Here is a 24,220-nt window from a genome sequence, read left to right as displayed (position 1 = left end):
TACAATGGGCCTGCCTGAAGGTGTTCACACAGTCTCCGCTTGATGATTCCGAGCGCAGGAGGCCTTTGCCAGGACCCGTCCTACCTGGTTATGTGTGGATGCAGCTCTGATTGTTGGGGACTGCTTTCTCGTGCTGCGCCAAAATCTGCTTCTTTGTATTTGCTACCCATTGTTCTCCATGATATCTCTAGAACAAAGCTGTTTGACTTAACTTCCTCTCTTCTGGAATTAGTCCCTTGGATAACAGAAGGCAACTGTCACGACTCCCCTGTACACTGTCTTCTCCAAACAAAATATCCTCAGTTTCTTTCTCAGACCATAAGACAAATACACAAGTATTATAACAATATAACAAGACATAACAAGAACATACAATCATCATAAGACAAACAAGAAAAGGTGGTTTGGAAATTAGGATGTGTTTTAAATGAGTTAATTTATTTTTTAATTTAAAATCTGAAATATTTAACTCATACTGAGAAGCACCATCTTTCCACCGAGTTCCTGCACTCTATCCATCAAGTCATCCTGTCAAAACAGAAAGGTAACTTGATAAGACTTCTTCTTAGTTACACCATTCCAAAAACTTGTGGTCATCCATCAATTCTCACCAAATTGCATTTATTCGTTTGCTTTTGGACATTTACTATCAATGCCTACTTTGAGAAAAGTTTCTAGAAAAGCACTTATCGGCATATGAATAGTTGTGACATGATTACAAAATTTGCATACCATCTACTAAGAATTAAAGAAGGAGGGGACAGAAGAGAAGACAATGTGATGACAAAAGTAGAGATTGGCTTTGCAGATGAAGGAGGGGCCACCAGCCAAGGAATCCAGGCAGCCGCTAGAAGAATTTAAACCAGGCAGTGGCAGGACACATTGGGCCTTCCTTCCTCCAGGCAACAAGCATCGGGCCAGCCTCCGCCTCACACTGGGCGCAAGGTCGTGGGCCTGCCAATGCCCAGCAGCTCCGTCCCTACCTGGATGGACAAGTTCCACTCAGATGGGAAGAAGATGGTGCTTATGTCAACCTTGGGGCCAAATAGCACTTTCCAATCCTATTTTGTTAGAAATAAATTTCACATTTTGATCCCCCCCACCACCAAATGAAAATGAACTAAAGGAGGGGCAATGTAAGAAAACTAACTCTTTAGTTCTTCTTTCCAATATTTTATTATGAAAAATTCCAACTATACAAAAAAGTTGAAATAATTTTAGAGTAAACACCCCCAAACTTAATCACTGGATCGTATAATTAACATTTTGCTATCTTCAATTTATCACATATCTATCAGTATCCATCAACCCGTGTTACCTTTTTCCACACAGTGTATGTTGTATTCATCAGTATACCTAATCCCTAACACTTCAGCACACATATCAGTATCAGCTCTTTTTTGATACTTTTAATTAGTCCTCTGTTCTGAATCCTTCTTGCTATTCTTTTCCTCATTCCCTCCACTTTCTCAATTTTTACTTCTGTACCCCTCCTCCCACTTTTGGTCCTCAAAGTTCTAAGTGGTAAGAGGAAAGTGTGAAACATCTGAGCATGTGGCAGTCTTGAAGTAGCATCAGGAAAAGCCAGTGATGACCACGCAAGCCCTCACAGCTCTTACCATCGCGGGCCTGGGATGGACGACGTCCTCATGAATGAGCTGATGCAATCCAATTTACAAGAGAGGGAGGTATAGATTAGCATGACACCTTAATAATTTACTGTGAGAAACACAGCTATCAAATACCCAGGCAGGTGCATTTCTTGATCAGCTCAGTCTCTCCTTGAACTAATCTACACGACAAGGCCAAAGCGTGAAGGGTTTTGGTGAATAGCAACTCAGAGGAGGGAATTATTAGGTTGGTGCAAAAGTAATTGTGGTTTAAAATGTTAAAGATTGCGAACACTGCAATTACTTTAGCACCAACTAACAGAAGATCTTAGTGGCATGAAGCAGAGACCTTATCAACGTTGATGTTTCAACAGCTGGCCAGCACAGGGCCAGACAGACATCGAAGGGGTGCTTCATAATTAGTTCAAAGATTAAATGAGCATGTGAATACTACCTACCACTGTAGTAGAACTGCCACACAAGCCAGGCATTCAGGTTATGGCTCAGGACACCTCTTGCCCCAACTGTGCTCGGTGAACCCTGCCAAATGCCACCCCTCCAACTCCCTTTAAAAAAGTTCCATGACTACTACCATTCTCCTTTGAATAATGCATAATAATGCATTCTCTTTTAGCTGTATGTCTGTCATTAATTACACTTTTGTGAAGTCCTAATCTTCCCACTTTGGTCTGGAAGATAACCTGTTTTTCTTTCTTTCTATTTATTTATTTATTTATTTATTTATTTATTTATTTATTTTCATTTATTGGGGTGACAATTGTTAGTGAAATTACATAGATTTCAGGTGTACAATTCTGTATTACATCATCTATAAATCCCATTGTGTGTTCACCACCCAGAGTCAGTTCTCCTTCCATCACCATATATTTGATCCCCCTTTACCCTCATCTCCCTCCCCCTACCCCCTTTACCCTCTGGTAACCACTAAACTATTGTGTGTGTCTATGAGTTCTTGTTTCTCATTTGTTTGTCTTGTTCTTTTGTTGTTTTTGGTTTATATACCACATATCCGTGAAATCATAGGGTTCTCTGCTTTTTCTGTCTGACTTTTCAAATGGGAAGTCTGTGGCTATCTAATCCCATCTTTGATAACCTGAGTCCACTGGCTTTACCATGGTAAAAAGGGGAGTGATTCTCTACTGCCCAACTGTACTCCTTTCAAAGACCAGAGAACACCATCTTCCCTGATGAATGAAAACCATTCCTTTCCCTATCTTGAGATTTATGTCTGATAGGAAATATTAGTGATTTATTTTCTGGGCTTCCTAATTACCAACTCACAAAGACTTGGCAAGGTGAGCTCTTCAGTGGGAAGGCAGCGACACACAAGTGACATTGCCACCCTTTCACAATAGACAACCCCACAGTTGCAGATAAATCCAATTTTGACAAATCAAATTCATTTTGAAATCCATAAAAAGAGCTCTCTAGCTATAAAGTCTCAAGGTGAATCCTTTGGTCATGTAACAACTTCTTACTGTGGTTCTTTCAAAGGTTTAGATGTCATAAATCAGATTATTTTATACCATTTTTCTAACAGAGATACTGTAGTAAATATCCGCAAACAGCAGTATTCCACGGTAGCAGCGCATCCTTTAGAATTTATTTGAATGCAACCCATTATCGTGTGACGGTAAAAAATTGACGCAGAATCAAGGCTCTGACTCTTTCATGTGTCTATTTATAGATTGGGGAATAAAATCAGAAACTTTTAGGCATTGGCACCCATTGGGAAACTGCCAACTGCCAACATGAGTTTTTCTCTAATTGCCTCTATGATAAGCAACCAAAACACAAGTTTCAGATCCATATACAAACCCTCCAAGAGGGTAAAAGATACTATGATGCAGAGAGCAGGTTTTGATTGTTAGGGACTCAAATGCTCTGACAGGAGCACACACACTCAGTTTCACAGACTCCAGACAGGACTCGATCTAGAAAACTGGAGCATTTCATCTAAGCTGGGCTTCAAAGGCCATGTTTGTTCACACATCATTAGTCTTTTTATTCCTTGGATGCATCTGTCCCTACTGACAGAAACTCTTATTTTTTCAAGAAACTAAAGCACAAAAGGAAACTGAAAAAGCTACAAACTGATTTGGCAACAGCTAAGCAGGAGGCTGCCATCACAGTCCTGGAACTCAATGAGAAGATAAAGACGCTATGTGAAGGAAAGCCAGACCCTAGAGGTCAGTATTACCACGTGACAGTCGTACTGGCCTACGGTCCTGGGTGATGTATACAGTTTTGTTGGCAACAGAGCAGACAGCAAGGCCACCGTGCCCGGCAGCATACTGGCCCAGCAGCATTCTGACCTGGCCTGACCTCCATGCTGCATGAATGGAGACAGCACGCGAGCTACTAACTGGAGGCTGGGTTCACTTTCACTGTAAGAGAGGCAGAGAATGAATGAATAAGTTGTACTTTAAAGGAAAGACTCTGAAGCTAAAGAGCTGGAGTGAAATAGACCTGATAAGTGTCCTTGTACAAGCTGGGTGGCAGTGAGGGAAGGGCAGGGCTTACGAAGGAAGACCCAAGAGATGGGGCTATGCAGTGCGGCAGGGAGAGGAGCTTGTCTGAAAGTGCAGACAGGCTTATCGACTAAGACAGGCACAAGGAAGGAAGAAATGCGTATTTTAACAATAGACAAATGAGCCAGAAACAAGTATGGGAGGCTAGCAAGGATAACATCTGGGTGGGTCAGAAAAATTTTAATAGCCACTTTGGTTTGGATTTTTCAGTCTTCTCTAAGAGACTATAAACATTGGAGAGAGAAAAACAAACAAACAACAAAAAAACCCACCTCATACTGTCACCATTCGCAATAATATGGGTTAACATTTAATACTATGTGCTAGGCCTTTGCTAAGTACTGCACGTATATTTAAATCTCAGAGTAAGTGCATTTATGGATTCCACAATAAGCAGAGGCTTAGAGATGCCAATCACCTTGCCCCAGGTTTGCGGCCTGTGAGTGACACCTGGGCAGGCAGCCTCCAGACAGAAATTTACCCTGCCCCAGGTGCCTGGGCAGTTCTCACATAGTCAGGCTGTTCCGTCTCCGCAGTGGTGATATCAAACCACCTTCTTCCGCCTGGTGGATCTCTTGCAAAACTGTGGTTCCCTGGGATAAATGTCTTCCTTTGATGTGGGGCACTCTTGTAAAGCCAGGAACATGCCATTGTTCTTACTCCGGCTGCCTTGATTACTCATAAGTAATTCTGGAAAAAGAAGACTGTGGAAATAAATGGAGGAGGAGGAACAGACGGTGTGGTGGCTTCAGAAAGGGAGACACTCCCATCCTGAACACATGGTAAGGCTTTTCATAGGAGTTTGGTTTTAATTTTCAATTGTGAAGAGCACTTTCCTGGGGCGGAAATGGCATGTAACAGTCACCTTGAAACATGCTGAAGGTCAATTTAGTTTTCTCTTTCCACGTAACAAAATAAAGATAGTTTATGAATTTGCTTTTACTGCCAAGAAACCTAAAAGAATAAAATCCATTAGAGAATATTATCCATTTAAAGGTCTTTATTCTAAAGCATCATAGCCAGATTTCAAATCGGTTGCACAATAAGAAGCTGATAGTGATGGCATAGCACATTGGAGAAAGTTCTTCAGCTCACTTGAGAGAAGCTTTCAACTTCTTCACTGTATTTTTAATCTAATAGAAAAAGGATATTATTGCAAGATATCTAATTCTCATTACTCTTATTTGAAAAACATAATATTATTTGCTAATGACAATATTGTCCCTTTGATATATTGATAGATCGAAATTAAAAATAATACTGAGGTACCAGGACTCTAAGGGTTTGGGAGAGAATAGAAAATATTAAATCCCACCTTTCCCTCTTTGCTCATTTTTTCTCTATATTTCTGTTTAAAAAACAAACAAGTACAGATTAAAAAAACAAAAACAAACAAAAACAAAAGAAAGCCCTAATGGGACCGGTCCGGTGGCTCAGGTGGTTAGAGCTCCATGCTCCTAACTCCAAAGGCTGCCAGTTCAATTCCCACATGGGCCAGTGGGCTCTCAACCACAAGGTTGCCAGTTCAATTCCTAGAGTCCCGCAAGGGATGGTGGGCAGCGCCCCCTGCAACTAAGATTGAACACAGTACCTTGAGCTAAGCTGCCTCCCGGATGGCTCAGTTGGTTGGAGCGCGTCCTCTCAACCACAACGTTGCCAGTATGACCCCCCCGCAAGGGATGGTGGGCTGCGCCCCCTGCAACTAGCAACGGCAACCGGACCTGGAGCTGAGCTGCGCCCTCCACAACTAAGACTGAAAGGACAAAACTTGAAGCTGAACGGCACCCTCCACAACTAAGATCGAAAGGACAACAACTTGACTTGGAAAAAAAAATCCTGGAAGTACACACTGTTCCCCTTCCCCAATAAAATCTTAGAAAAAAAAAAAAAGCCCTAATGTGTTATGGACATAAATTTAAATAAAGCCAAGTTTTCCAAGGTCAATTATGGTTGAAAACAGCGACTCCCTTTTGGACATACATGTGGCTTCTCTTATTTGGTGGCGAAACTGTGTCAGTAGACCGACATATAGAACTAAGGTCTTAAGTCAAATATTTGTACATTCTTACTCTCCCATGGGTCCCATGCAACCTCACCCTGAATTTAATAGCCCGGGAGACTGTCAAGGCCACTGTGGGCGCAGAGTAATATTAGCTCTCTTTCTCAGAGACTCTGTCACCTTGCCCCTCCTTGACTTGAAAGTCAAGTCTGAAAAGATGTTGGTAACTTTAACACACAGAGACCCCCATTTAACCACAGAACAATTAGGGTTGACCCACCTCCCACACACATTCCTCCACCAGAACACCACCCCTCTCCTTCTAACTTGTGTCCTTTTATAAAATGTTTGTTTTCAGTTCTCAAACATTTGTTTACAGATGACAGATGCCCCAGTCATAATAGTTTAAGGAGAAAGGTTGATTTATTGGCACAAGTATAAACAAACTAAGAAAGGGCATGCCATTAGTCTTGGAGTCCGGTGGATTCAGGGTATCACATATCACTCTGTGTCTCTCATCTCTGCTTCTCTCTGCATTGAGCTTTCATTCTTTCAAGCAGGATGTCAGAAGAGACTGGAAACATGGCCAAAAGCAGCTATGGGCTGCCCTCCTTATCTGTCCTCCAGAAAAGAAAGGAAGCATTTTCCCACCAGCTCCAGTGACAAAAAGTACATGAAAGAACCCTGTCCTGGCTTGGATAGCCTACATGAGCCAATCTTTGTGGCCAGGGATAGGGCGCTATGGTTGGACAAGTTTCAGTCATGGGGGGGTAAAGGGAAATAAGGCTGGAGAAGAAGAATGTTCTGACTGGTAGCTCTCACCAGAAGCAGAGCCGGATTGGGAGAAAATCACTTTCTTAAAGGAAGGTATAGCCCATTACTGGAAAAAACGTGAAGGATAAAACCAACATGTCCAGTACACTCTCAGCTAGTGGTCAAGTTAAAATATAGTGGACGCTTAATGAGTCATCCGTTCATGAATATTTGTACTTTTTAAGTAAATTCTTCTTGGATTTACTTCTTTATAATCCAAGAAATAAATGTTCAATGTTCAATGTTCAATTTCAGACCCCAGAATATACTGAGAGTGAACCACTTTGAGAAAGGATTTGCTTTCCAGCCTCCATTAAGTGACATCATAGTCACCTATTCTGAAGGCCCGCCTTATTATTGAGATAGGTTAGCTAGCATGTCACTAGGTAGACAGAGAGGTCCCTGGAGGAATAAACAAAGACAGCCATATCCTACAACTCCAGGTTTTGAAATCACTCCTTCACTCCAGGACAAAATGTAACAACACCTTGAGGTTAATCATACAATTCCTTTTGGCCCAACAAACAGAGCATATCTGATAGATAGGAGTGGGTTATTTTGCTAATTCCTTCAGGATGGAGAAGCAGAACAAACCTGATAGACAAATTCATTAGACGGCGCCAGTTCCCCTTCCCCAAACAAGCAAGGGAAGGTATAAAAGTAAGAGCTTTTGCCTCAGTCACGGGGCACCCCCATTCAGGACCCTCTCCCGCTTGGGAGCTCTGACCCTTTGCTTTCAATAAACTCTCCTCTTTTTAAAACTCTTTGCCTCTGCTGGGTCCGTGTATTTCCATTCTTTGGTCTCATGAGACATGATGCCGGCACTCACTCAAAAGTCCCCTACATCATTTGGGGACTCACAGAGACATATTCCTACTTCATTGTGACTACTGAAGTTGCAAAAGGGGGAAAAAGTGTTGGCTCTAAATAACATGTCAACTGGATTAACATAAAGCTACTTCTCTGCTGTAGTTACAAATCAATGCCTACAATTCTAACAAGCAGATGACTGAGATATTTCCAAATAAATTAGAATTTCTTTTTACCCCAATGTGCAATTTTTTTTCTTGTTTGGTTCATTTTCTAAGTAAGGCTATTCGGTCTTCTGATCAGAAGGATGTTCTAGAATATTAGAAATACTTTTAAACACTTTCATCAAATTGATGAAACAGTGAGCTACCAAACTTTTTTTTTTTCACATAAGCACAATAAACTATTTCATTGGCTATGTACTTAAATTACTTCCAAGGAAATACATGATTTAAGTCAATGGAAAGTTCAACTGAAAAGAAAAACACCTTTATTATAAAACTGACACAGCAGGAAACTTACTTACAGCCTGAGTGTTGTTTGTTGATTTTATTTTGTACAAATAATCACAGCCCAGGGCAGATTCCTTCCCTCATTTCCACAGCCTGTACCTGAAGTGCTTACAGCTTTATTTACTAGCAGAATTCAATGAAATGCCTATTGTACCTCTTCAAAGCTTGAGACCATCTTTTGGTAAACCTTAGTATGCAGGAACCGCAGGTTAAATTTCAAAACAATCTTTGCTTCCTTTGGCTTACGAGGACAAAGTTACTTTGCAGAAGACCTTACTGACTAAGTCCCTTTGTTGGTGCATAAGCATGGAGTCTCTTGCCGCAATGAAAGCTCCTGTTGGACCAGAACATCAGGGACAGGTTTACAGATTTCCAGCTCGCAGAATTCCAGTAGCAGAATGCACACGTCCAGATTTTTTAAATTTTATTTTAAATCATTTCCCTTAATATGCACAGCTAGTATACCAAATATGGTATCTAACCCCCACATGCAGGTTCCCATGGTCCCAGGGAAAGCCCACAGGACAACTTTGAGGTCATCTCTGTTTTACTCCCGTTGAGAAGACATTCCCAGGTAATTCAGGTATATCCTGGGGCAGGCTTACCTAGGACTCAATGTCTGATTAGAGCCAGCCATATTTGAGAGGAGGCTTGTATAATAATAGGATTGACATCAGTGATTTTTCAGTGACACAAGACTTTTTTTTAAACATTATCCCATGAATTTTAAGAATCAGACTGCTGCTGTCCTATATTCTTAAGAAAGTCAGGAGAGACATCTCTTTGCCAATACCCCAAAGCCAATTCTAATCAACATTTTCAAGAGTATCTTTTATCAAGATGTTCGCCCCCAGGCACTCAGCCCAGACTTTCTCTCCCTCTTTTTATCTCTCCTCCTGCAGACTTCCTCAAGATTAAAGCTCCCATTGCAACCAGGTGTTAAGAAACCAGGGATTTGAGGGTGATGAAAATGTTCTAGAATTAGATAGTGACATTGGTTGCATAACATTGTTAATACAGTAAAACGACTGAACTGTACACTTTAAAATGGTTAACATGGTGAATTTTATGTGTTGTGAATTTTATCTCAATTAGGAAAAAAAGGTTATTAAAACAATATTCTCACTATGATGTAATGACTAACACCCTGTCAAGTGTAAGTGTATTTTAATGAGAGTGTTTTGGGCCTAAATGAAATCTTGACTTGGTAGAATTCCAAGCATTTAGAGAGAGGTCATATTAATATTTATTGGAGTAAGGCCAGTCTTAAATAGTTGTGCATTTGTGTCTAGGTTGTTTGAACAATACAATCCTTTCCTTTTCTACTTTCTCTTAGCCCAGCTCTTTGAAAGGCTGCTATTCCCCATACCAGGAACCAATCACTTGACCGATAGTTTTACACACAGCACCTTTCTCCACTAAACACAGATATTTATTTTGCCAGTCTACCTAGAGTTGCCTAAGAAAGTAACAAGGAAGGCCCTGGGATCTCACTTTTTCAACTGCTGGTATTTTGTCAAAAAGCATTGCTCACCACCCATGTCTGCATGAGGCTCAGTCTGATATTTAGTCAGGACACAAACGGACAGCCTGTACTCCTCCTACTGCCAAGAGTGTTATCGCCTTAACAGAAAGTGACAAGAAGTTTAGGGGGGAAAAAGGTGGAGATTCTCCAACACACACACACACACACACACACACACACACGCACGCACGCGTGCGCACGCACACGCACTACCATCCCAATACCTGCAGAAAAGGGTTTTCTTTGAACCATTCACTGAATCCTCAGAGACAGAAACTATTTCAAGGTGGGATAGTTTACATTTAAATCAATAAACACCAGCAATTAACAATAAGGAAAATGAGAGAAGATAGGAGTGATAACCTCAAAGAGCGCTTTTAAAGTATCACAAGTCCCTAAGGGATTTTAGTATTTACCTCATAGAAATAGCACATTTTTATCTTTATAATCTCTAGGGCTCACTCAGAGATTGCCCATCAGACGGTCTTATCCTATGTCCACTGAAGTCTTCCTGCAATAGAGATGCTTTCTGAAACAGAACCCCAAAGTCAAAGGCTTCTCGCTGATTTTAGAAGTTCCCTCAAGAATAAGCAAAACTTAGCGTTTTATTTCATGAAGATCCGAGGAAATGTTATTACTTAATATATACAAATTTAAGGGGTTCTAGTTTTCAAGAAAACATTCTAGAGACCTCTAGGTCTAAAACCCACTCGTAAAAACCAGGCATTGCTCCGGACTTTGTTAGTTACAAAGGACAGAAACCAAAATAAAACCAGTTTGAGCAGAAAAGAAATTGACTAGCTCCTGAGGCTGGCAAAAGGCTGAGCACAGAGTTTCTGGATTGTTCATTTGGCTCTTCTATCCCTACGGGCCCTATCTGAGTTACTGCTGCTGGCACAGACCTGGAGAGATGCCCTGGCTGCCCTGATTCAGTCAGACTGAATGTCTGTGTCTACCGGCCCACAGCCACTTCCCTCTTCCTTTGGTACCAGAAGCATGATTTTCTTCTGGGGAAGTACTCCTCTCCCATTCTCCTCTGTCATATGGGACTGTCAATCATAGTGTCCCTTTCCCCCTTAACCCAGAGGAAGGCTTGTGACTAGTGGAGCCAATCACAGTTGCTCTTTTTCAGGAAGTTGAATATTGAGCTGAGTTGAGTGAAGCAGGGCAGAGAACGACTAGAGCTGATTCATCCTGGAGGTTGGGCCCTGGTCCCTGAAGAAATTGTCTATTAGCTTTTGATATCTATATGCCTAAGGCTGCCTTCATGAGGTCTGGTTGTTAAGCTTTTCTTCAATACGGAGAGCTACTTTATATCCTTCCGATAAGCTTTCTTTAATAATACTTGCAACCAAGAACCTTAATTTGTACCCAGCTCCAGTGACTAGAACTTCTCTCTCATAGAACCTATACAGAAATCTCAGGGAAGAAATTTGGTAGACGCTACTTATATCTATATCACATTCTTACCCATGGATCAATCCATCACTGTGGACAAAGCAATGGGATGTTATCACGGCCCACACCAGAGGTCAAGACCTACGGAAAGTGACCAGATAAAAGAAGATGGGAACACTTTCTGGACGGAAGACAAAAATACCTCTCATTGTCCCCTTTAATCTATTTTAGTTAAACCTTATAAACTTAGAGAAGACAGCCATTACCTGAAGATCCATTTTATCTTGTCGCGAAAGGATGGAATTTCTCTGCTTTCTCTCCCTATCATTTTCAAACTGCATATTTAGGTAGGCCCTCCCTGAGCCAAAGGTCTGGAAATCTCCTTATTTATAATTAACAAAAGGTAAGAAGACCCATTCTAAAATTTTTGGTTGGGGTCCAGTATTTGCCAGCTAACCCAGCTGTGGGAATTCAATGAGGTCAAGGTCCCCTCCCTCCTTTGTTTGTAAGACTAATTTTGGAATTATAGGATTATCAGGAAATGGTGTTCCCTTCCTTCTGTCCATCCCTAAGGAATGGTTGTTTTTTTAGAAAAAGTCTCCTGGCTTCTGTATCCAGAGAGGTTGGATGAAAGGGCAAAGAACCAGCTGAATGTCAGACAAGGCACGTGGGAATTGGAGCTCGATCAATTTCAAAGGTTTCCTCCTTACCCATGGAGATGGCTACAATCACCAGAAGAGCATGGGCTGTTTGGGAATGCTATTAAACAACCGGGGCTAGAGCCGAGAAGAAAAACGCTTCCTTCCAGGAAATTTGCAGAGAAGGAGCGAGCCCTCCTCTGTGAAACATCAGCAGATGCACATTTATTTGTGAACATAAGATGAATTGGAGAATTTGGGGGTGCAAACAATGGTCCAACAGCTGTCAATACACATGCGGCTATTCCTGGGACAGACCTCTTGTGCCAAAGTAGAAAAAGTGAATGACGCTATCTCCTGTATTTCCCCCCAAAACCTCAATATTATTTTATTTAATGACTCAGTGCTTCCTGATAGGATGTTGAAGTTAGAGGATAGCTTCACATGAAAACTTTTGGAGGAATGAATGGATACTTTGGGGGTCTTGAGCTCACCAAATCAAATTTTGAAAGATGTATTAGAACAAGATTCTGATGTACAAGCGGGTGCCTTGTGTTTGAAGGCACAGGATTTATTTCAGGCCAGTGGGATAGTGTTCGATAAAACCCCTTATGTACCTATTAGGTAATACCAGTATGTGTGTTGTGGTGGTATGGAAGAATATTTGTTTTTAAAGATACACTACCTTGGACAATTACTGTGTCTCTAATTGCCTCAAATAAAGCCACAGTGTGATACCAGACAAAGAACATATAAGTAACATGAAATAAAGAAAAACTGTAAGAAGAACAGCATTATTCCTGATTAACTTAACATACAGTTAGATCCAGGAGAAGTGTGTTCACCATGCTGGGATAATAATCGGTGCCTCCAAGATCTGAAAACGTTATTGCTCTTCTGCACATGCTTTCCTTAATCCCAGAAATTATGGCTGAGAATGTTGCTCTGATTTTCCAGTAAGATCTAGAAATCCTGACACAACATGCTGTCCTCTCACCCTGGGCATACTAGTTGAACATCTGCTCCACAAAGATGGTCTAGACATAGTCCAAGGGACCCTTTTTCCTTGTCCATTTCTAGTAAATAAGGAAGGAGTTCTATTTCTATTCCAGGAAAGTTTGAGTAGAATTTGGCAAACATAGGAAGGAGGAGACCTCAACCACAAACTGAACATGTATTCTTATAAGCTGATCAATTCTATAACCCCAAAAGATGAATTTCTGAGGCCAAGGTAATAAAAGAATGCAAGACAGATACGTGTGTGCTTCATGAAGGGACAAAAACAATTCTTATGAGTCCTCAAAGGCAGAACAAGCACTTCCAAGACTTTGGTCAATAGGATAAAACGTACTTAGTTCTACAGAATCCTTATATTATCCGAATGCCTACAAAGTTCCTAAACTTACAAGATAATAGGATGACAAAATTTCTGTCACACTGGGCTGTCTATAATAGGATTCTGACCTGAAGTAAATGTCTCCTCCTCTAAGTTGGCCTACACCTGAGTCATATGCCAGAGGTCAAGGGCTACAATATATCAACCAATTTGACAAACATTCTTTTCCAGTTCCCACATCCCAGCCAACTAGAGTAACCATTTTAATAGCTCTTTAAATAGTGAATAGGTCTTTTTAACTCTGGATGAATGTCAAAACCTCTGGGCTTATCCCAGGTTGTGAAGTAAATTTCCGACAAAAGGCAGTTAATTTTCAATTTGCTCTTATTTTCTGTAAGGTATGCCATCACCAGACACTATTCATTTTCATTTAAAGTTACATATAATGTTAATTAATTCATATATAATTTTTATTTACTATTATAAAAAATTACTTGGCGTTTTAAAAGGAGAATTCTTTTACAATACTCTTCATTTCTAAGTTTTAAAATCTCGTATATCTGTAGTGATATTTTAGAAGTAAAAATCAAGGCACTGCCTGACATAAGTTCTAACATGTAAGATTACATTCACACTCAAAAATATTTTAAATCAGGACTGAGCTACAAACGTTAGACCTATTATTAATTACTATACTTAGAGTTCACATAGGATTGCATAAGAGTGGAAATGCCACATTTATCTAACTGATTTTACTTGTGGATCATACCTAAGAGTCTTGAGGTCTTAGAAACGAAGGTTAGTATTAATATAATGTAAGTAATGCCACAAACCCAACAGATGGTCAGGCGTTATTAAAGGAAATACAGAGCTGACTACTCTGAAAGTGAGAATCAGTGCTTATCTTCATTAACTATAGCAGAAGAAGAGAAAATATTAGAACCAGACCTTGTATAATCCATCTGTTTTAACACTATGAACAACATTTTCAGATGCAAGTGGCTGATCTTTTCTTTTTCATAGCCATAACTTTTCTGTATGAGTCCCAAGAGTCAGTAATTGAACTTGAGAAAAGATGTCCTGTTGAGGTTGCTTTTGATCTGAAGCCAACAGGAAGTAATTTATTTAGCAGAAGCTGTGGGTTCTAAACAAAGATGTGTATGTGGGAATACTGACAATGGAAATTAAATATATCTTAATTTATTTGTCAATAAAGCAGTATTAAGATGCCAAGAATTTATTTCAGGATAAATTCTTAAGGAAATGGAAATTGGTTTGAGTTTTTTTTGTTGTTTTTTTCCTTCCCCATGAGCATATGCTGATAATCACTCATTTTTACATTATAAAAAGGCTTTGGTCCTTCTTTGACAACATTCCTGAAGAAAACGGATAGACCTACCAATCTTGTATTGCCTCAATTACATCAACTTTCCTTTTGGTTAATTCAATCAAATAAAGCAATACACAAATACTCCTCTTTTTAAAAATGACTGATTTTACATGTATATGTCTATTTTGGTAAAGTTTTATTTGTAAAATTTTATTTATGGATGGATTTATTATATTAAACATTATTTGGTGCTTTTGAAAGTTAAGCAAGAATGAAAAAAAAAATCTTAATTGAACTGTTCAAATCAAGGGAGGGGAAAAATTAAATTTAAATTACACTAGAGAAATAAAGTCTACAGAAAATGAGTAAAATCCAAATGTAACTGAAATGTTATAGTGATATGCAACTGCTGGGAATTTCCCCCAAAGTGCCACCCTGCTCAGTACCTGAAGGCTTGGCACCAATTTCCTCTTTCTAAGATGCCTTAGCCCTTTATCCCTGCTCATGCTTCTGCCCCCTTTTATCTTCTGATCCTTCTACAGAAAGTCTTTTGGAACAACCCCCATCACCGCTATAGCTCCCTGCCCACTCCTGGCCGGGCCTTCCCATGAAATCTGCACCCATAAGCCTTGTGCACACTGCAGTCAAAACATCTATTATAAATATCCCTTTGTTTATCTTTCTTTACTAATAGACTATAGGTTTCTCTTTGAGAAACAGAGATGGTGTCTTTTATTCTTTGCATCCACAGCCGAGCACTGTGCCCGATACTTGATGGTCACCCAATGTTGGATGAACAGATATTGAATAAAACCTGATGGGATTCTATCCTGGTGTTCTACTATTTAATATGTTTATGAATTAGATGATGGAGAGAGTTTGCTTATTAAAATTATAATGTCAAATCAACCTGAGTGGCAGATTTGCCAAGGAACAGATTTCACTTTCAGATTGCACATGATGTCCATGGGACGACTAGGACTGCGACTGGCTCCCAGCTTGAAGGAGATTATCAAATCCTAGGACTGATTTGAAGTATTACTAATTCTTCTCCACTGTACTGTAATAGGTTGATTTTGACTTATCACCAACTGTGTCCTTTTATGATTTTTCACTTTATCTTTTCAACTCATACTGATGTGTATACATATATTTAGATGGCATAAAATCTAGCACTCAGGGTTCAAACCAGAGCTTAGTCATTACACTGGCCAATCCTGTACAACTGAACATTAGTTCTGAACTCCTTCCTACTCTATTCTTTAAACGGGTTGGGCTCCCTGCCCTAGTTAGCACTTTGAGCCAGCATCCTTGTGTTAACCATGATCTATGCTGTCAGCCATTCTGACATTGCCCATTGTGCATACCACTTCCTGAACTCTTCTTTTGCCCTTTGACTAGTCAATGATTTTATTATTATTCATTGGGTTTCAATACTCAAGATGACTTCTTAGATTCTCACTCCTTCTGTGATTAATTGATACGTCACTTGATGTATGTCTCCTTCCAGCTGCTTTAGGACACATCCCGCCTAATCCTAGTCCAGCCTTTAGGAATCTCTGTCCTGTGGCCTGTTGTTCCCATCAAGTTGGTCTGGTTTCCACAGATACCAAGATTTCTCAGGAATTTAATCTTCAATGGTCTGGAGGTCACTGTTGCTTACTTTCATTTAGATCTTGGTTATCTAATCCCTGGTCCTTGACAAATGGTCTTCTTATTTCTTTCCTTTAACCATCTCAGTGTTTTGCACTAAAGGCAGATTAATAATGCAGGAGTACAGTTTTGGTAATATCACTTTCGTAGTCAGAAATAATTCAAGGACTTCCCACTGCCTATGAAATAGTTTATATTTTTTGGCCTAACAATAGGACCCTCCATGAACTGGTCTCAACATATCTTTTTACATATATTTCTAGATTTCTTTTTTTAAAACATCCTTTTACACACTTGTATTCCCTCTCTCCATTACTTGCCTAATAAAATATCTGGTGGAAGTCCTGTATCATTTCCCCCACTCCTGCTGAAGAAAACAACAAAACCTGCCTGATGCTTTCAATTTGTTTGCATGATTACAGACCTCATATGAGCATTTAACTCTGCCCAGTAAAACAGCTGATTTTGTTTTCTGGTAGGTTGTTTCTCACTCTCCAAGACAACTAGCCTGTACCCTCATATCTCTTATCAAACTTCCTTCCCCTCCTCCACACCTACACCCAGCTGATGACCTCACCTATAATTCACTGAAAATACACAGCTTGTCAAATGGGGACTCTCTCATCTTTCCACAACCAAAGCTAAATTCTTGCTTCATGTTGTCACTTGTGTTCTCCTGATTGCCTTTTGTTACCAGTGGAAAAAGCGTCCCTCCTCCCATTCAAAGTGCCAGCCTCCTACTAGTGCTCCTGTGGTTCTCACCTTCCTAGGTATGTCACTATTTACTCCATCTCACACTTGCATCATATACTCCGCTTTACTAGCTCATTCCTATCTGCATAGAAACGTGTTAGTCTCCCACATCTCTGCAAAAACTTCCTTTGATTTCTCATTACTCAGTACCTTTACCCCACTCTTAGTCTAAGGTAAACATCCCCACACAATGTCTTCACTTCCTCTCTGTCCTCACATTTCCTGTTTAATCCACCTCAGTCTTGTTCCCTCCACCCCATTTAGATGATGGCATTTGACTGAAAGTGATCTAATGAAGGCCCCCAACAACCTTCATGATGTCAGACCCAATGTAAACTTTTCTGTGTTCATCTTACTTGAATTCAGAGCATCATACAACACAGGTGACCACTCCTTTCTTCTTGACACATTTCAACTTTTGGCCTGTCGAGACACATGGTCCTGGTTTTTCTTCTTCCTTATTAGCTACTTCTCTAATTTATTGAATTCTACTTTATAAAACCTCTGAAGATCTTCAAGACCTAGTCCACAGTCCCCTCTTCTTCTGATTCTTCCATTTTCTCCTGGATGGTCTCATTTACTCTCATGGTCTTAAATATCTATACATCTATAGTCTAATATCCATAGTCTAATAATTATTAAATTTGTATCTTCAGTCCAACTCTCTCCCTTTAACTCCAAATTCATATATCTGTAGGTGAACTTTATATTTCTTCTTGTATATCTAAACTTCCAATCTAACCCTGCTTCAAACATGGTCTTCCCCTACCTTCTCCCATCTTAGGCAATGGCACCGTCACCTACCCTGCTACTCAAGCTAAATAAATTGGTAAAAAAAAAAAAGTTTCATATTGGGATCAGTGCAGTAAGGAAAATAAATAGAGTTCTATGCTATAAAATAACGGTTGGAATAGAAGTGGTGAAAACGTTGATGAGGTGGTCAACAAAAACCCCTTTAAGGAGATAACATTTTAACTGAAACATGAATTATGAGAAAGAACCAAGCACATAGAGAGACAGAGGAAGAGAACACTCCAAAAGGAAATAGAAAGTACAAAACTATCTCAGGAAAACAGTTTGGTGTATTTTTGTAAGTTACAAACCTATCCCTGGAGTGAAGTAAATAAGAGGCAGGTAGCAGGGGATGAGTGTGTAATAATAGTCAGGGATTAGATCAAATGTGAGTATTTCAATATTCCAGGTGAAAGGTGTTGGTTGCTTGGACTAGAGAACTAGAATTGGAAAAAATGAATTTAATTTTAAAAAATTTTAATTTAAAACGTTCAATATTTTATTGTAGTATAATACACATGACAAAATGTTTATCATTTTAACCATTTGTAGGTATACAGTTCAGTGGCATTTAATATATTCACAGTGTTGTGTAATGTCACCATTGATACCTAAAACTTTTTTGTCACCTTCAAAAAAATTCTGTACCCATGAAACAATAAGTCCTCCTTCCTTCAAGCCTCTGGTAAAGTCTATTCTACTTTCTGTCTCTATGAGTTTGTCTGCTATAGGACTTCGTAAAAGTGGAATCACACATTATTTATTTCTCTGTATCTGGATTATTTCGCTAAGCATAATGTTTTCAAGGTCCATCTATGTCATAGCATATACTGACAAATACTGCATATACTGAATGAATATAAAATTTCATTCCTTTTTATGGCTTAATAATATTCCATTGTATGTATATGCCACAATTTTTAAATCTAAAATTGATGTCATCTTTATTTTGGAAAAAGAAGGAGATATGGCAATGGACTGGATGTGGGGATGAAAGAAATGAAGATAACAAGAATGATTCCTAGGATTTTAACTTGTGAAAATAAGTGGCAGGAGATTAATTTAATGAAATGGGGAAGACTTTAGAAGGATATTTCTTAATCCCAATCCAATTGAAATAGAAGTTATAACCTACTGAGTGAAGGAGGGTTCCTGAAGGAGAAATCCTTCATTGAGTCTTTTTTGTTTCATTGAGTCATAATGATAAATATGAGTGAACTGTTTTGAGAGATATGCAGGGAAGGGAGTTGGATACAGAAAAAAACTTAAAAAGAATAGACCAAATGATAAAAGTCATAATGACCCTTTTGTTTCTTTTGCCTGGAATATACCTCCCCTAATTCTTTATATCCCTAAAATTTACTGATCTTTAAGTCTCAGATGAAATGCCAACTCTTCAGACCCCATTAAGCATTTATTTATGCTCTTTTAATGTCATTTAGTATTTTTTAATTCCTATAACAATTTGTGTGCATTTCTTCCCTATTACACCAGAAACTATTTGTAGGTATGTATTATCTCTTTAGCATATTGGTATCATCCTACCATACCCAGGACTGTTGCCTTGCATAAAGAAGACTGTCAGCAAGTGTTGATTTTTAGCAGAGTATCATCATCAGAAATGGAAATGAAAGATATTATGCAAATTACTAAGTCTAATATAAGTCAAGAGGCTATAAAGAATATTAGTTACAGTAATGATTATTTGAATATTTTTAAGGTTCTTATATTGGAATTAAGCTGTACAATTATCTGATGCTATTATATTTTTGGAGCAATGAAGAAAGTCCCGAAGTTACAGAGTAAACGTCATAGAATCTTATTATCTTAAAAGGAAAGGTAGACGATTCTGAGATAATTAGGGCTGTTTTTGTTGTCATTATTCTGTTACCATGTCAATCTAATCATGAGAAAGATTAATGCCTGGGTGGAACTAGCAGTACAGAAAAATACAAATATAATAATTTCTAACTTACATGAAAATTGGTTTAGTATCTAAGATGTTGACATTAGTTGAGATGTAACTTAAATTTCCAAATGCTATAAAAAAATCTATGCAAACTCAAAATGTTTTCCCATGACAATTAGAAGTACTTGCAACTCTGTATGTGGATTTCAGATACATAAGGTGAAATGGAGAGGATTTATATTTTGTCTTTACTAATTCCAATAGATGGGATACTGGTACAGTTATTTCAAGCCACAGAGACTCAATCTTGTCAAAATCTTAACAAGAATATGTCAACAAATATGGAAAACAAAACAATGACCTACAGACTAGAAACATTCTATATCCACCCCAATTTTCAAGACAGGCAGTACCAAGGAGTGCAGTAACTATAGGACCATTGCTTTCATTTCCCATGCAAATAAAGTGATGTTCAAGGTGGTGCACCAAAGGCTCCCACCTCATACGGAGCAAGAAATGCCGGCTGTTAAAGCTGGACTCACAAAAGCAAGAGGTACTCAAGATCTACTTGCAAACATTCCTGGGACACTGAAGTGCTTCAAAGAATTTCAGAAGAAGATTAGTCTATGTTTTATAGACTACAGTAAGGCCTTTGACTACATGGATCGTGAAAAACTATGGGTTGTTCTGAAAGGAACGGGCTGCCTCAGCACTTGATCATCCTGAGGTGTAACCTGTATTGTGGACAGGAAGCCACTGTCAGGACAGAATATAGAGACACAGTGGTTTCTTATACACAAAGGTGTTGGACGGGGGGTATTTTATCCCCCCATTTGTTTAATCTGTACGCAGGTCATACCATATGAAAAACTGGGCTAGGAGGAGTGAGAATTGGTGGAAGAAATATTAGTAACTTAAGATATGCAGATGACACCATCTTACTGGCAGAAAGTAGAAATGATTTAAAGTGACTTCTGATGAAAGTGAAGGAAGAAACTGCCAAAGCAGGACTGAATTTGAACATCAAGAAGACAAAAAGCATGACTACAGAAGAAATAAACAACTTTAACATAGACAATGAAGACATCAGAACTGTTAAAGATTCTGCTTACCTTGGTTGAGTCATCAATTCCAGTGCAGACTGTAGCCAAGAAATCAAGAGAGGGCTGAGTCTTGAAAGGGCAGTAATGGAAGACTCAGGAAAGATCACCAAGAGAAAAGATGTGTCATGAGAGACCAAGGCTAATATCATCCACACACTCATATTCCCAAACAGGATGTATGGATGCAAAAATTGGACAGTGAGAAGGCTAATAGGGGAAAAAAATGGATACATCTGAAATATGGTGTTAGAAGAGAGCATTGCGGTACCCTGGATCTCCACACAGAACAAGTGGGTCCTAGAGCAGATGAAGCCTGAAATATCGCTGGAAGTAAAAAATGACACAACTGAAGCTGTGGACACATCAGGAGAAGGCAGGGTTCTTTGGAAAAACAGAAAGCAGCAGGAAAAGAGGAAGATCAAATATGAGATGGACTGAGTCTATAAAAGAAGCCATAGACGTGAGTCTATAAGAGCTGAGCAGGGCTGCTGAGGACATGACACTGTGGACGTCCCTCATTCTTGGGTCGCCAAAAATCTTAGCCGACTCAATTGCATGTAACACCCACAACTCTAATAGTACACTTGTCAACTAGCAGTGTGGTCCTCTGACATCATCTTACTGCTGTCCAATTTTATGAAGATGTGGCATTGTTTTATCTGATGCTCTAAAGAGAACCTAGATAATTATGGATTTAAAAAGGATTCAGGACTCTGTATTATAAGTCAAATGTGCAAAAAAATGTTAGCCGTCTGGTTAGAGATAAACCAATGGTTCAGGATTAGGAAAAGACACAGTATAGAGCATTTGTGTGAAAATAGCAGAGCAAATGCTCTCCATTGTTTCGCATGACAAAGAATTGGCAGGAATCCAAATACCAAGGGAGACAAGATTAATAGTAAGTATATCTGTCAGTATCCTGTTTGAAAATCTCAGCCAGTATCAGAAGTATCTGAAAACATCCAAAGGGGATTTCGCCTGAGTCACATTCTCTGCAACAGAAAGCCCTAAAATATCAGCATAAGACATAAGTCCAACAGACCTTAGTGACCATCTTGTCCAACTCCCATGTTTTACACATGAGAAAATCAGGGCCTGGAAAGCTCTCTGCACTCTGCAGCACTCTGGGAGGCACCAAGAAGTAATAAACAGAATATGGAATTTGGAAACATACAGAATTAGGTTCAGCTTCCAGTGCACTCAGACGAGTCCTTTAGTATCTCTGAACCTCTATTTCCTCAGTTGTAATGTGGGAATGGTTGTGAGATTGGGAATAATGTACATAAAGCATCTGGCACATAGAGAATCAACAAATGCTAGCTCTTCTGACCCCAAATCTTGGGGTTCACGGCAAAACAAGGATACCCACCTCAACCCAAGTGTGTCCTCAGTAACTTAGAGATCCCTGGTCAGCAGATCTCTTCCCAAAAAAAGGGTGAGCAGAGAAGGTGGTACACTCTTCTATAAATACTTAGACCTTTAATAATCTGGAAATATCAAATGAGTCAGTATTGTATAAAATGCCAGATGGAACTTCCAAATTTTTCCAGGACTTCCACAAAGCAAAGAATAGTTCAATACAGGGCCAAAATCTAATAACTTCAGGAAAACACTTCTAAATACAATGGAAGGAAACTTTCTAAACTGAATCTTTCATACTTAAGTACGTGTAGGGGTGGGGTGTTAATGTTGCATATATTTTTGTCAAAGTAGATTTTGTAAATTCTGCAATGGCCTATTTTTTTAATTCAGCAAAATTATATTAGATTTATCTAACATTGAAGGCAGAAAAAAGGTCCAAACCTTCTTAGATTAAATGTGCTATACAGAGAGGTAAAGGAAGATCCCCGAAGACCTTATAATTTGTAAAAGAGTGAGACACAGCTAACATGTTTTTTACATTTACTCATCAGAGTAAGACGTCACTTTCACTTCTTGAGTTCTGATCTTAAGTTCCAGACCTTATCATGGTACTCTGTACCCCTTCAGTCAGAGAACAGATGCTTCCTCTGGTCCCTAATTCTTTTCCATCTTTTTCTGTGTTCTCTGCTTTGTGGTTTATGAAAGCAAAACCCAAAGAAGATATCATGACTGGTACAGTACAAAGGATCTAAATATAATTACCTAAATGTTATTACCTAAATGTAATTGCTCAATCCGAATGTTTTTACCATGGGGACTACATAACTAATATACAATAGCTCTTACCCATGCTATTGACTTTGCTCTTCTTTCTAAAGCATATGTCCTTTGAATTGAAAAACATAATTCAATTCACATTGAAAAAAAGAATTTCCTTTAGGAACCAAGTCTACCAGAAGTTTTTGATAAGTTTAGTTCAAAACTTTAGGTCAAGTCATTTTGTCTTTCTTCCCTAAAGCTTATGTTCTTTCAAAGTTATATACTTTATCTTCTAAACCTTTTAAATACTTTTAATATACCAAACAAGCAAAATAAATACTGTTACACAGTCATTCCCTCACATGTGACCATTATGTGATTCTACCTAATTGAACTACATCTCACATGCTATATCAGTATCCATTTAACTTTACTTTATTTAAAGCATTTTTTAAATGAAAAAGTCTATATTCAGTCCAAAAAAGTAAAAAAAAAAAAAAAAAAATCAAAAATTATTTTATTAGAGGAACAAGTTTGCCAAAAAAGGATACGTTGTCTGTCCTCAATTAGTCCATATTGAAACTCTGCAGAAGTAACACTACATACATTACAAAAAATAAAGAAGAAGGAAAACTTCATGAAAACACTGAGCTGAATTCCTGGTAGGATAGTTCTGAATGTGAAAGTTAAGGCTCTCAGTTCATGAATGCTTATAATAGAGCAAGTCTTGATGTGAAAGCAGGCATATCTAATCAATCCAGTCTTTTAAGAAGAGATAAGGCCTTAATATCATTTAGGGAAACCAAACATATGTACATATGGAATAATACAATTTTAGAAAACGGGCCTATACAGTGTTTTCTTTTTTTCAGTTTTCCTCCTGAGAATTAGCCTTTAGAGAATTTTCTTCTTTATCTTTCAAAATTTTGCATTAGAACGAGTGTTCTACTTTATGAAAACACCTTTTAAAATATCATGTGAGAATGTGAAAATTCACATTTGCTTTCAGTTTCTAATATATTTTACTTCAAAAGTAACTTTTATCATATTAGAACATAGGTCAATGTGCTAAAGTAATTCACTGACATGATTCTATCTAGTAATTAAGACCCCCTCGATATCAAATGAGAAGCTTAATGTACTGGGTAGTAAGTATACAGTAACATCTTAAAAGAGTTAACTTCAGCTTTATCATTAACATAGGAATTTAGGAACCAGATAGCTTAAAAACATGCTTGAGATTATTTTAATGGCCTGAAAGTATTCCTAATACGACTCAAATATTCGTTAACAGAGGAGAGCTGGGTTAGTTACTTGATTCAGAGTTCCCTATATAATAGCTTGTTTATAGGTGCAATAATTTCAG

The 24,220-nt window shown here is 38.7% G+C and overlaps 1 protein-coding gene across 1 annotated transcript in view; it reads left to right on the top strand.

Moving 5' to 3' along the window:
- CCDC192 (coiled-coil domain containing 192) overlaps window positions 1–24,220 on the top strand; it is a gene marked incomplete at both ends in the record, with an annotated part of 197,527 nt that overhangs the window by 140,890 nt on the left and 32,417 nt on the right. Inside the window, one exon of the mRNA XM_081053803.1 lies at window positions 3,688–3,820. Within this exon, the coding sequence (XP_080909929.1) occupies window positions 3,688–3,820 (133 nt within the window). The remainder of the gene's footprint in view (window positions 1–3,687; window positions 3,821–24,220) is intronic.

The sequence above is a fragment of the Rhinolophus hipposideros genome, assembly GCF_964194185.1.
Source record: "Rhinolophus hipposideros genome assembly, chromosome: 7".
In the NCBI taxonomy this organism is placed as follows: domain Eukaryota; kingdom Metazoa; phylum Chordata; class Mammalia; order Chiroptera; family Rhinolophidae; genus Rhinolophus; species Rhinolophus hipposideros.
The sequence above is the reverse complement of the archived record's forward strand: the minus strand, read 5'-3'. Positions and strand labels throughout refer to the sequence as shown.